At 39.9% G+C, this 14517-nt stretch overlaps 1 protein-coding gene across 4 annotated transcripts in view; it reads left to right on the forward strand.

Moving 5' to 3' along the window:
- LOC100695922 (glutamate receptor 3) overlaps window positions 1-14517 on the forward strand; it is an 87738-nt gene that overhangs the window by 42627 nt on the left and 30594 nt on the right. For all 4 annotated transcript variants that reach the window (XR_002056380.2, XM_005467905.4, XM_003445880.4 and 1 more), the window contains exons 4-5: window positions 1452-1639; window positions 14442-14495. Coding sequence is in view for 3 of the 4 variants with exons in the window: in XM_005467905.4 (XP_005467962.1) it covers window positions 1452-1639; window positions 14442-14495 (242 nt within the window). In the remaining variant the exon portion in view is untranslated. The remainder of the gene's footprint in view (window positions 1-1451; window positions 1640-14441; window positions 14496-14517) is intronic.

A 14517-nucleotide genomic window follows, 5' to 3' on the forward strand; every position in this document is an offset into this window, starting at 1 on the left:
ATTCAATAATGTTTTAATGTTTATAGCACCAAAAACAAAACTTAAGCCAAAAAAATAATTACTAACTCTAATTATAAAGAGAAGCAACATGGACTATAAGCTAGCTGTGATACAGTCAGCTAAATTTGGGATTGTTATTGATGACACAAGAAGCCTCAGTAATTCTGACCATAAATTATATTAATGAACTTATTCTCTGTAATGGTGGGAATGCTTATGTGCATACAGTTATGTTTTTTGTCTTCGTGTACAAAAAATAAAATTTGGGATATGTCCAAAGGATAAACCATATTGAGGGTAAGGGTCCAAGCACTGCAATCTTGCTGGCTTTAGGACCACCAGGAATTCATTTAGTGGTCTGGCTTCATAATCATCTTCTGTTCTTAGCATAGACACATGATTCCCTTGGATTATTTAACATTTCCCATCCATCTTTTTTTTCATCCTTGTCTCTGCTTTGGAGCTTGGCTCCGCTGCCTTGAAGAGTTACTTTTTGCCCCCAACATCGCTGTGATGATGTTGCACAGAAACAAAATCTATATTTGTCTACATGTTTGCCAGAGCATGCTGTTGCTGAAAGATTATTTTTTCTCCTCGTTTCCCTTTCTGTATCAGCTACCCACATGACAGATCATGTGAATATTATAAAAAATGTGAAAAATAAGCTTATTGCACATAAATGTTATGACTGCATTCTGCTTGGCCTAATGATGTTTGATTTTCACATCCTCTTCATCACGTTCATGCCCATTTGTTATACACTGGAGACGATTTAAGCCACTTTTATTTCAGCTTGTCCTACATGCAATCTATCCCTCCAGAAATATGGTTACATTATTCATTGTGTGGTATGTGATTTGACCATAGTGTTTCTGAGCACTCTGTTAAATGAAAATATTTCACGTGTGAATTAATCATTAGAAGGGCTCATTCTCCATTCTTCTGGTATTATAATGATCTCTTGCTACCACTGGCTTGGATAAATCTTTCATTGTCTTTATCTTAAAATGAGTTGGCAGGATCCTCCAAGGAGACACGGGCTGCAATGTGTTTCACCGCACTGTCAAAGTTAACATGTGGCTGAGCTAAATGCCATAATTTAATTGATGCCAAGTGCAATAACATCACCCACTGATCTTTTAATAATATGGAGATACGATTCCTGTCCTTTCACTTCATTATGATACTGCCTTGTCAATATGCAAATGTGAATTAAACACACACACACAGGCACACAAAGTCTAGACTCTAGACAATATTCTAGTGGGCTTGCAGACTTTGTAATGCTATTTTAGATTGTAATGAGATGGCCTTTAACCTCTGGATTCAAGCAAAAACCTCTCCAGAATAAATTAGAAGCCACTCGGTTCTGCATAACTCTTGATGTGTGCCGGTCGAGTTTTTTTTTTAATCCTCTGAGTTACGCTCTCTCCCTCTCTCTCTCTCTGTAGGTTTCTCCATACTGCAGGCCATCATGGAGGCAGCAGTCGCTAACAACTGGCAGGTGACCGCTCGCTCTGTTAGCAGCACAACGGACGCAGCCGAGTTCAAGCGCATCATTGAGGAGATGGACAGGAGGCAGGAGAAGCGCTATGTGATTGACTGCGAGGTGGATAGGATCAACACTATATTAGAGCAGGTGAGCCTCTGAGCCTCAGTGTATAGGCATGCTCATTATATCACCGCCTACGCCTACACTCTACCTCAAGTCCTGTTTTTTTTTCGCTTGCAGTAGTAGCAGACTAAAACAGCAGATATTAAAAGGACTTATTTTATTATATACCAAAGTTTATTTAGCAGTCTTCTTGAACACTAGTTGCATTTTTTTCTTTGGCTGAGACGGAAGATCATTATGTCTAATAAAAATTGTGCACTTGTCAGGCTAGGTTAAAAGAAAATCCAGCATTGTGGGAAATGTAGTCTCTGTAGGTTGTTTATAATACTTACAGTCAGGATATCTTTGTGTCTTTTTTAAAGTGCTGCCAAAGTTTCAGTGTCGAATGACTGATGTGTAGCGTAAAAGGCGTTAACCTCCAGAACTCTGCAGGTCCTCTTAGCTCTGTTTTATCAGGTTTAAATTAATGTGTTCCTTTTTCACAAATGTATTTTTCAGTTGTAGAAGGCAGCGCTTTGTGGAGAAAAAGCTCCACTTTATCAGCAAAGTGATAAAATCAGAAAGAAACATTTAATCCGTCTATAATTTATTATCTAAGACTTTCAGGTTTTTGCTAATACTAGTGTTTTTTATGTGTGTGTTTGACTCACCATAGCTAATTTTGGAGCCAAACCTTTCTTTTTTCTTTCCTATACTCGCTCAGTTTGGGATCACCTAAGGCCTATGAGAAATAGCAGCAACGTTGCCTATTTGAAGAGCCCTATTTGGCATTGTTTGGTTGCAACGTCTGATGCTGTCTCGTTTGAAAATCTTTGTGTATTGAAGCTGCCCGTGAGCCCAAGGTAGCGAGAGGTCTGAGCGTGAGCAGCCATTTGAAGAGACCACTGATGATGCAGCCCTTTTAATCCTTTCCTAACAACCCAAAACCCCTCCGTTCCTCTATCACGTCCATTGCCTGAGGAGAAAATGAAAGGTCCACCAGTCCTTGTAGTAGGGGAAACACAATTACCATGAATAGATGAGTGGCTATTATGCCATGCATCTCCTCTGCTCGCTTGCTCCTCTCCAGCCTGCACCCCTGCCTGCTGCCGCCTGCTTATAAGGCAATCAGTTCCTGAATTGGATTCTGCTCGTTAACATTCATTTAGATATTGGCTTCTCTTTGCCTCACAATATCCCCTCAACGACTGTTAGTTTCACTTGTTTTTTTATGAATCTAATTTGATCCCAGAGTCATAGTTTAAAACAGAATTGCTTTTAGTATTAATTTGCTGTGTCTAATTTAATTCTTGAACCGCAAATTTCCTCCCTTTACAATCCTGGGACTATATCGAAATACGTTTCCGTTCAAAGTGTTGGAAAATGCTTCAGCTTTTAAGAAAAGCTTAGAACGCTCATTACACATCACGTGTGAGGCATATTAATGGTTGCGTTTTTAATTGCTTTCTCCCTGTAAACAATAATAAGGATGCGGGGCAGTAATCTGTTTGATGTTATTCTGTTCCTGTCTTTGTTCCCATTAATGATTTTTCTTTCTTTTTTTATGTTGAGCTCTTTCCTCCTCAACATGCGACGATAATCATCATCATTCATTTTTCTGCCTTGGCTTTTTTTTTCTACAGAGAGGGGGAAAATGTAGCTTTTGCAGAAGCTAACCTTCAAAGCAGCAGCGTGCTCAGTTTCGCCCCTTGTTTCAGTGACAACCTCAGCGTGGGATGGTTTTTTTGTTAGAGCTAATTGAAATAATCCGGCTAGCTCTGCCAATATAGATGAGTCATGAGGCATTCAGGGAAGCTGCTGGACTTCACTCTGCAGCTGCCTCCTATCGGGCCATTATACATTGAAACAGGAATGGACCGTCTCCCACGGGGGCAATCATGCCAAAAATGGCACCCACTGTCTGCTATGTGGTAAAACCCGCTGCTTCTACCTGCTGTAGTAGTTCTATTAACCAATGATTGTCGACAGATAGAGTTTAATCTATGGCGGACTGTTGGCTGAGTTCGAACAGAACCGGTGTGCAGGCGCTGGTGTCTGCGTGTCATAATGTTGCTCCAATCCGTCAAGGTCAGTGCCTGTTGAGAGAGGATCATGACGCAGAGCAGATCCAGCTAGCTGATTGCTGGGGGAAATGGGAATCAGCTCGGTGGCTTAGTTTTATGATTTCAGTCTGAGTAATCCCACTGCTGAATGGATTTTTTTTTCTTCCTTTAAGCAGACAATGATGTTCGTGAAGTGTCGTTATCTAGCATGGGAAAGTGACGAGCTTGCACAATTGTTGCACAGAAAGAGAAACCTCTATGCTCTTCATTAACACCGCTTTTGATACAGTGCCTGTGAACGCTCTGCTGGTTCGATCTAGTATATTTATTCAACTTCCAAATGTCAGTATGGTTTAAAAGTACAGATATTCTAGGCATCCTTAAACTTAACAGTTTTTTCAAGGTCTTTTTTTTTTTTACTTTGTACTTTTGAATAAAATTAGATATAATAGATATTTGGGTGTTTTTATAGTCATTGTTACTTCTTTTTTGTATTTTAGAATTTTTCATTTAATATAAATGAACAGCAAAATAAACTATCAAGTAATTAGACTGCTGCTCAAATGCTAATGCATCACAATTACAATTTCACAGTCAAAACAAAGTCTTTAAAAAATCGGTCATTGTGCATACTTGATACTTTAGGTACAGTATATTGTGCCATTCACAACTAGATACCGTAGTAAAATGTACTACAGTTCAGGGCTAGCTTGCATAATTCATCAGTGTGGTAAGAACATATTGTCTGAAGAAAATCAGCCGTGGGAAGCAGTTATAATGTGAAAGTCAAAGACCTCTGTGTGCACAGTTCCATTCAGGTATCAGCTTTACAAGTAGTATTACCACTAGCTATACAGAAGCACAGCAAACACACAGGTTAGCTGTTTACCTTTAAAAGAAAATAATTTGTAATTTAGAGGAGACTGTAGACCACTACTCTTTATCTGATGAATAACAATCTAGTAAAATGTTCTTATGTTATTCTTCTGAATAGCTAACTATATAAAAGGCAAGGCAAGCGTGGGCTCTGTATATAGCATCTTTCAACAGCGAGGTCATCCTGAGTGCTTTTTACAAGCTTTAAGAAGCCTTGCAATAAAACTGAACATATGAACAAGCTGAGAAGGTAGAAGGCTTTTTTTTCTCTCTTGATCAAATTACTATGATTAAATTGTTATTTAAGTGGTCGTGGTTCCCTTCTGAAATCATAATCAATTAATTGGCTTGCTTCAGTTCACCTACCATGTTCTTAAGTGAAGGTTTCTACATACAAACACAAAACAGAATGTGCCTTTTCTGTGGTTGGCGCCCACCCACCCACCTGAACGTTTCTTTTGTTCCCTTCGTTTTTCATTTGACATGATGTAAAAGCTTCATAAGAGAAGTATTTGCATACTGCTGCATCAGGCCAAGTTTTGTTTACTCGTACGAGAGCTGACTGAGCGTCCCTACAAATTTGTTTTGAGATGCTGAGGAGAATGCTACGCCCGGGCCATTATCATTTTATGCTGTAACAACCACTCAGGATTTATCGCCTATACAACTTCTCCATCAATACTGCACTGCAGATAAATTAACCCTATGGCAAACCTTCCCTTATGACTAGAATATCAGACCCTCTGCCAGCTCTGCTCTCCTAAACATATCCAATCAATGTGTTTCATTGAACCATCTAGGTTTATGATAGCATACATGGACCAAAATATTTATACCGTTAAAGGAGCCCTGTAAACAAACAGCGATCATCTCTGTATTGCTACCACTGGTGGTTTTTAATAGTGAGTGTATGTATTCCGGCCTCTGAGTGTATGCTTGTTTACTTGACTGTATGTGTTGTCATGCCTAATCTGATTCATCAGTGAGATTGCTCGTACATGTATCAGTTTCTGTGCTCCTTGCTGGCTGCCTCTTCTCCTGGGATTTCTGCACTGGAGTCTGCTCAGAGGCAACAACCTGCTCATCACTAGTGTAAAGAGAGACAGGCGGGCAAGCAGACAGGAAAGAAAAAAACAAAATAATAAATTTAAAAAAAAACACACACACACACACAGACAGACAATGGCATCTTGGACAGGCCCAGGGCAAGCAAGCTGTTCAAAGACAGGCTGGCAGTGAGCACCCTGCCAGCCACAAAGCTGCATTTTCATACAGGAAAAAAAACAATAAGAAGCGAAAAGGATTCACTGAAAGAGCAAGAAAAAAAAGTAGGTGTATTTGGGGATTTGTTAGAACAACATTTTGCTGCCTGTAGAGGAATTAAGGGTGGCCACATTGCCTCCCCATGGAGAACTGGAGATTGTCCATCCGTTTCTCCCCTCTCCAATAGAGAATTCTGAGAAAACCAGCAGTTCGATGTATTATAGAATCTCAAGTCTTTGCATGATATCGAATTTAAGAAAAGGGTAGGACGTTTTACCACGGGAGATAAGAAGTAGTGGGAGAGGGAGAGAATGGATGACAGATCGCCAGCAGCAGATAAAAGAAGGCTGTCAGCAATAAAAAGAAGAGTCTCGATCAATGTTGCGGATGACTCAGTGAAAACCCAGGGATGACATATTGTGACATGCTGGCAAACATGGATGTGAGTGAAGGTATTAAAAGAATGGGAGGAAAAAACAAATCTGAATAAATGCACTCTGGCAACCTCCGAGTTACAAGTAAAACACCACCTTAAACCCTCTCTTGCAGTCATCGCCCTTTGATTACAGATCGTTGAGAAAACTGCTAAGAAAGCGAGCTAATCTCTCTACTGATATAAAAGACGCTTCTGATCTCAACATCAGCTCGTTGCCCCCATGTTGCTGAAAGAGGGGCTGATGGAAGCATAGCTGAATCCGTGCTGCTTGATGTAAAGCTAGGTGCTGCTTTCAAATCCCTGACACCAACCTTGGGTGTTGAGGGCCATTTACTAACTGTGATTATAGAATTAAATGGGATTAAAGTGTTATCATTAAAAAGAATGTGACCTGCTGACTCAACCAATGAATGAGAGGCTGAGACCCGGGCGCTGTGACTGTGAGATTTGAACATGTTGCCATAACTGTGTGAGAATACAGTGTATAATATTGCAATATATAAACCAGAGGAGCCCCTTTCACCTTATCAGTCATGCGAAATTGCCTCGTTCATTTTCAATAAAAACTGAGTAAGCCATCTTTCTCTTTTAAAGTTTTGGCACACAAGCATGTGGCTGTCTCTGCTACGTTTCCGGTGATTTCTTCCTCCCAAGGTATCAACTCTAAGTAGTTCTTGTATCTCAGCGCAATGATAGACATAATCATTTGAATATGAGTCAGGTGTTTCTAAAATGTTCTGCATTTGGGGGAAGGCCAACACTTGTGCTCTCTTCAGGGGCATATATCACGGCTGCCAAGAAAAGCATCTCAGCCACAGCCGCTATTCGCTGTTAATTAGAGAGTGCTCCACTAAAAGCACTTCTACCAGCGCCTTGAAGTAAAAAATGGGAGTTCGAAAAAGGCGAAAGTCCTTTTACATCAAAGCATATAAAACTAAAATTCACCCTTCTGCCCCATCCTATTTGAAGTGGAACACTTAGGAATCTCTACAGTCGCAAGATTATACAATGGAGTCCAGAAATGTACAACGGGCAGTGCCACACTTTTCATAATGTTGGCCATGTACACCACCACAATAGATTTGAAATTAAGCCATTAAGATGCTATTGAAGCTCAGACTTTCAGCTTTAATTGATGGGCCTCAATAGGAATTACAGGGATTTTCATACACAGTTCTAAACTATAGTCAAACTATGCCAAGAAAGTTTGTTTAAATTTGTATTGGAAACAGTTGTATGTTCGATTAACTAAAGACAATTTGCTACTTTGTATTGTTGTGATATTTAAAAACACACAAATATTTGATATTTCTATGCACTAGAATTTCAAACTCAATACCAGTACCCAGGAGTTTGCTGCCTAGCGCCCACGTTAACATTTTCCGAGTTAGCCAGAGTTGCTAGTTGCTGCTACACTGATAACTTACAAAATGCTAATGTGGGTCATTGCTAATAGGTAAACGCTAACATAAGAATGTGTCCTGGCCAGTTTAACATTCATGATAACAGTTAAGTAATTTAATGTAAATTTGAAGAGCTTTTCTGACTACTTTTATACTTACTTTTACAACTTATAAAATGCTAATTTGGGTTATTTCTAATAGGTAAACGGCTAACCTAAACATGTGTTCTGACCAGGTTAACATTTATGCAGTTAAATAATTTAATGTTATTTAGAAGAGCTTTACTGACCTTATGAAACTCTTCATAAAGGCCAGGGCATCCCTCTTGCTTCACCAAGCTGCTGTGCTACTATTCTTGTAATTAGCTGCTATCAATACTTTTGCAAATGGGTATCTAATGTAATAATAGATTTCAGTACCAATTAGTGTCCAAGAATCCATTCTTTTGAGAACTCTGCTCAGTACCAGTGTTAGGGTCTTTAATCAAGAAAAGTAATGTATTACACCCACAGTTTTCTTAAAAGTAATGCAGTACATTACACTACTGATTACATTACTTTCTTATTACTCCATAAAATGACCTAAAGGGCACTGTCTCATAATTACCAGTTAACAATATAAACCTTAGGCTACAATCCTACACACCAACACAAATCCCTGACCTAATGAGACCGCACATATGGTCTTTATTTTAGTGTTTACGTTTGAACAGAGCCGACAAATGAAAACTAGCCGAAAAGAAACTTCACAGCGATCACCACAGTAATTCTACTTTAGAAACATTAACAGGTAAAAATGGAGGCTACAAACCTGACTGCTCATCACTGCCTGTGTTACCTGTTGAAGATCAGGCTTTGACTGCTGGGCTGGGGTCGGCAAACACTCAGCTTTAACATCACTCTGGGTTCTTGGCTAGCTTTGTGTTAGCACGCTGTCTGTGCAGATGCTTGCAAAGAGCCAAACTAATGTTAGCAGTATGATGCTTGAAAAAAAACAAATATTGTTGCTTTTTTTAGAATTTTGCTTTAAAAAATGTCTCAAGCATTGATTCTGGTGACAACAGACTGACAAAAAACCAAGCAACAAAGATCTGACATTAGCGTAGAGTAAAACACCTTTAGGCATATCACATCAGCATCTTGAGCACCATGAGCAGCAGCCTTTCAGTCTATGAATTTTAAATGTTAGCTAATGTCAACTCAGCAGCCAAAGGGGAGACTGAAAACACACATCTTAGCTTTCACTGTATGAGACTTACTAGGACTGACATTTAGTATTATAAGTCATAGCACAGCGATGGAGCCATTATCACTAAAAGTGAGTTGCAGTGAAAGTATTAATATTCATAGACTGTTGTTTCCTTAAACAAATACCTGTTTCTGACCTTGGCTTGAGAGTAAAAATATAGATTACTTCAAAATATTTGTAAGCACAACTCACAAATAACACCAATGATTTCACATCATTGGTCTTATCTTCCGTTTTAATAGTGCTTGATTGTTAAATCAAACAAAATTGTTTGTCTTTGTATTCTTTCTAGTAGAATATCTTTGAGGTAAAAAGAGTTGAACAAAACAAGATATTCAATTACTTTTTTTTCACTAATCTTAAAAATTAAAATTTAAAGAATAATCAGCCAACTGTTAAACTGTGAAGACTCAGTAAAGATTCATTTTATGAAGCCCTATGAGTTTAATGATGCTTTGGATTCTGGGTTTCCATAGTTCAGAGAGAGGCTAAAAACTATTGCATCATTATTTGCTTGTCTTTCATATGCCTCACAGTGAATGGTATGATATTTACAAACTCTAGGGAGCCTATCATTTTCCTCCTGCCTCTTCGTGTGTTGTGTGGCAAACTCTGCACTGGAAAGGTCAAACTTGGAGGAAGATGTTTATTAGAAACGTGTAGCTGTAGTTTTGCATTTAGGACTCTCTGTCTGGGAGGTCTGAAGCAGGCAGAGACTGGATGAGGGTAAAGTCAAGGTCACCCTAGTTGTCAGGCTTTAAAGAAAACTGCAGTCTGCAAAATGCAGGCTTTCTTTCAGCTGCAGAACAAATGGCTGTGGGACCAGCTAGTGGATCGATGTGGAAGGGGTAAAGTGTACTAAAAAGAGGAATTACTGAAGGGAGAGACACACCAAGCACACTTCTCTTCAGTGTCACCAGGACATGGAATAATTGGCTAGTGGGCTTGTGCTTGTATGGACAGTATGTCCTCTAAAGATGATAATCAAAACCCAAAGAATATTATAAAACCCACAGTTTTAAAATATTCAAAATTAAAGACAAAGTTAATAAAACCGTTCATAAAATTATAGCAGTTTAACCATAGCAGCTAAAAATAATAGTAAACAACAGTTGAAAATATTTTGAGGAGCCAAATGTGAAAATAAATATCACTATATTATTTTCAGCACAGATTTACATAAAAAGTGTTGGCAGGTGAAAGAGCTAGCCCTGATTAAAGTCGAGCAGCAAATCATCTACCAACACCTCTAAAACTCACTAATTAATACACTGTAGCCTATTTGTTAAAACTATCTGCAGACTTTGGTAGGTGGACTTAGTTAAAAAAAAAGTTGTTGTTTTTTTACATGTACATATTTCAATCAATTGTTTTAGATTTTTCTGGCATTTATTTCTGACGGGAAGGAAAAAATATTCGTTCTTGAGCCACTTCTCATTTCCTTATATTTTGCTTCCAATGACACTTTTAAAGAAGGGAAATACAAAGAAATGAGAGGCGACTCAAGATGTGTTTACCACACTGTACAAATACATACAGTGGCTAGAGTCAGTATAGCAGTGATTTTGTAATTTTGTGCTTGCAGATGTTTAAGGATTGTGTCATGATGAGCTACAGTTCATTTCTCTTTATAATTATAATAGCTTCCGCTCAGGTATAAATGCCCAAACCCCCCAAAACAACTGATGAAAATATATACATGTAAAAAAGAATTAATTTAACTAAGTCCACCTACCAAAGTCAGGAGATAGTTTTAACAAATAGGTTACAGTGTATTAATTAGTGAGTTTTAGAGGTGTTGGTAGATGATTTGCTGTTCAGCTTTAATCAGGGCTAGCTCTTTCACCTGCCTACACTTTTTATGTAAATCTGTGCTGAAAACGATAAAGTGATATTTAGTTTCACATTTGGCTCCTCAAAATAATTTAAACTGTTGTTTACCGATATGTTTATCTTAGCTGCTATAATTTTATGAACCGTTTTATTTATCTTTAATAGAGACACCTTTGAATATTCTAAAATGGTATTTGGCTTTTGATTATCATCTTTAGAGGACATACTATCCATAGATACACAATGTTTTAGGAGAGGAAGCAAATTTTTAGGATGGAAAACAGGGAGACAAGTTTGAGACACGCCTAATTCCCAAGAATTGGACCAAAAATCAGTGGCAACAAGTCCTATAGAATGAAGAATCTACATTTATTTTTATTTTTCAAAAAATATGTACATTAATAAGTTTACCAATATATATGGAGGATCTCTGGAGATACAACAGTGAGTTTCTACAGCCCTACGTAAACACAGTGGAGGTACTGTCATGGTTTGGGGGTTTATTTCAGCCAATGATGTTAGAGATTTTGTTAAAATTGATAGAAAGTATTTAACCTGAAAAGGATTTTGGAATACCATCTGGAAAGCATCTAATTTTCTTCATTTTTCAGCAGGACAATGATTCCAAACACAGCGCTAACGTAGTAAAAGCATACATGGATAGAATACTATCCGTCATGCACTGGTCTCCTCAGAACCTAGACTTAAACATTATCGAAGCAGTGTGGCATCATCCTGACAGAGAGCAGAACTAAAGGCAGCCAGCATCCAAAGAACAGCTGTGACTGCCCTTTAAGAAGCTCTGAGAACTATTCCTGAAGACTACTTAAATAAATGACAAGAAAGCTTTCTTAGAAGAGAACTGGCTGAAGAATAAAGGTGTTTGTAGACTAACAAATATAGTGGACTATTGCTCTATCAACAAATTAGAAACCACTGCTGTCTCTTTAGATGTAGAGAAAGCATTTAACCAGTGTGGTGTGGGGTTGGTCTGTGCCCCTTTGGCAATCTCGCTGTGTAAGGTGGGTTGTCCCACACTGGGGGGTCCGGCCTGTGTCTTGGCGGCATGTGGGTACCCGCAGACCCATAGGGTGGGGTGAGGTGCCCAGGTGAGGGAGCAACTGTAGTTGTAATTGAATGGATGGCTGTTTCTTGTAACTCAGTATGCAGATCAGCCCCAAGACTTGGGACTGATTTCCACACTCCAGCCTGATCTCTGTGGTGGGGAAGGTGGATGCTCCCTTGGTGACCTAGATTATTGTCATTGTGGACAGTCATACAAATAAGGTTCTTGATGGAGGGTTGTGGGTCACGTAGGTCTCAGTGGGTAGACCCAATCATGTGCCTCTGTTGGCTGGTGACCTGGTCCTTGTTTTTAATGTCACTGTAGTCATTGAGGGAGGTGTTCACCCTCTCCACCACTCTCCACTGGATGCTGCTACCCCCCAGAGCGTGTGGTTGGATAGGCTGGCATGGTCATTGACCCACTCACTTGGTGGTTTGGGGTGACTTGGATCTATTCCGTGTCGGGGAAGCAGGGGGTGGTCTCTGCCAGGTACTGGGCGGTTCTTGGAGGCCTAAAGGTGTGGCCTTACGTCTTCAGTACTCTTGAGGGCTGCGAATGGCCTGATTGAGGCTACCTATCCTCATTTTCAAGTATATTTCGTCACAAAGACACATTCCCACTCTCTTTCTCTCTCTGCCACTCACACACACACACACACCAAAAGAAGATTGCTGATTTATGTACCTGTGCATTTTCACAAGACGAAGAATAAAGGTGGTCATATCAAAATCGACTTTCAGAACATATTCCCCTTTCTCTGAGCTGAAGTATTGTGTGTATAAATACTGCAATATTAAAAGGACTTTTAAAAAGAATGTTTAATTTAACAACGAAATCGGTCCATGTCACCTGGAGCAGCTGAGGGTCTCGCTGTCTGCCTAATTAAAGAGGTTGAGGGGAAAGGTTTGTGTACTCTGGCTGGAGGTTCTGTGCGTCTCTGTCATCAATGTCTCGCTGTGCTCCATCCCAAGGTTGCCTCTTGTAGCCGTTGCCAGACTGGCTGCGAGCTCTAGGTTGCAGGCAGGTGGTGAGGTCTTTCTTTGCCCAGTTCCTGAGCAGGTGTGATGAGGCTTATGGCCAGAGTCAAGGTTAGCACACAGTGAAGGAAAGTGGAGCCACTTGGTTTGTCCGGCGAAAATGCAGCAGTGCAAAGAGTCCAAATTGGCTCGTGGAGAATTATCCTGATCTGTCTCGCTGTGATTTCACTGCAGTAAAAGTGTTGCAGAGAGCTATTTTCATGAAGCTTTGTGTCACTTAATCATTAGAAGGAGATTGATGGATTCTAACAGTCGTCTCTGGCTATTTCTGCATCATAATCAGCTCACTTCCTCTTTGTTTCTATTTCACTTTTTTGGGTATGTTCTTGTCTGTCTGACATTCAGCAGTGGTGGAAGTTTAAAGCCTTAATGATGGGGAGGCTGTCAGACCCACCCAAGCAGCTTGATGGCATGAGTGAAAGGCTTTGTGAGTTTGTGAAAAACACTAACGATGTCTCTTCCCTTCGTGGGCAACCTTCAAATGTCCACAAGGAGACGAGTGGTGTGTTTGATTTTTGAGTATGCTCAGTCCAAGCGAGGGAGGTTGTTCAATCGTTTGCTACTGCTACCGCTACTGCTACATAGGTCATCCACATAGGTCAGTTAAAATGATGCTATAATTGTACTTGAAGCAGGAGAAACTGTTTCCCTTTTTATTTTTTCCAAAGACCTTTTTTTGTGCCAAAATGCATAGATGCAAGAGTGCTTTGCATCACTCTCTCCTGCTCTGTGGGAATGTCATAAACGACCCACTGTAACAAATATCCAACGTCCCCAGCCGAACACGCATGCACAAACAGATGATAAACTGACAGTTTGTTTTTGCAACGGAGCCAGAACATGTGCAAACATGCTGATTTTGCTGTAAACTTGTGTTGCTCTGTTTGTAGAGCGCAGATGAAAACTGAGACATGGTTGACAGATTTTCTGCATGGCAGCCACTCAGAAGTCCATCCGCATAAGACTGCAAACTCATAAATAACAGACCTCACGAGGTCCGGCTGAAAAAACCTGTCCAGCATGTAATGCACAGACAAGCCAGAGCTGTTTAGAGTTTCACTATTGGATTTATCTGCAGGGCCAGAGCAAAAAAGGAAAAAAAGATGAAGAAAATCTAGAATAAAAGACAGCATATGGTTAGTACCACAGTGATGGAATGGCTTAGAACACCACTTACTATTTTCAGACAAACTGTGTGGGTTGAAACATGCTGTTATGTTCCAAAGGTGTGATATTTTCAAAGCAGGAAGAGATCTACATCTTACTCTCTCGCTATAAATTCCTTTGAAACAACTTTCTACCTTCTGTCCAGCAGCTACCGAGGAGTCACATCCCAGCGCCGTGAATGACTTAAAAGCGAGCGGAATATTCAAGGATGTTCCACGTTGCTGCTGTTTCTCTCTCATTATCAATTCCTCTTTAATGTACACTCTCCCCCCCAGCAGCTCCCCTTTCTTGTTATTCCGTAGAAGATCTGCTTTGTTTAAACATCGGTGGCGGCATCCTGCACGCTCGCGGGATGCCGCCGCGTTTACTGTGATTGCTGTAGTCACTTACATTAGCCCTGGCTCTTAACTCTCATCTCATGGGTGGTTTACTGTATCGATGTTTTTCTCCCATAGGTTGTGACCCTGGGGAAGAACAGCCGTGGTTACCACTACATTCTGGCCAATCTTGTGAGTAATAACTATGTTGCTC

The sequence above is a fragment of the Oreochromis niloticus genome, linkage group LG2, assembly GCF_001858045.2.
Source record: "Oreochromis niloticus isolate F11D_XX linkage group LG2, O_niloticus_UMD_NMBU, whole genome shotgun sequence".
Lineage (NCBI taxonomy): Eukaryota > Metazoa > Chordata > Actinopteri > Cichliformes > Cichlidae > Oreochromis > Oreochromis niloticus.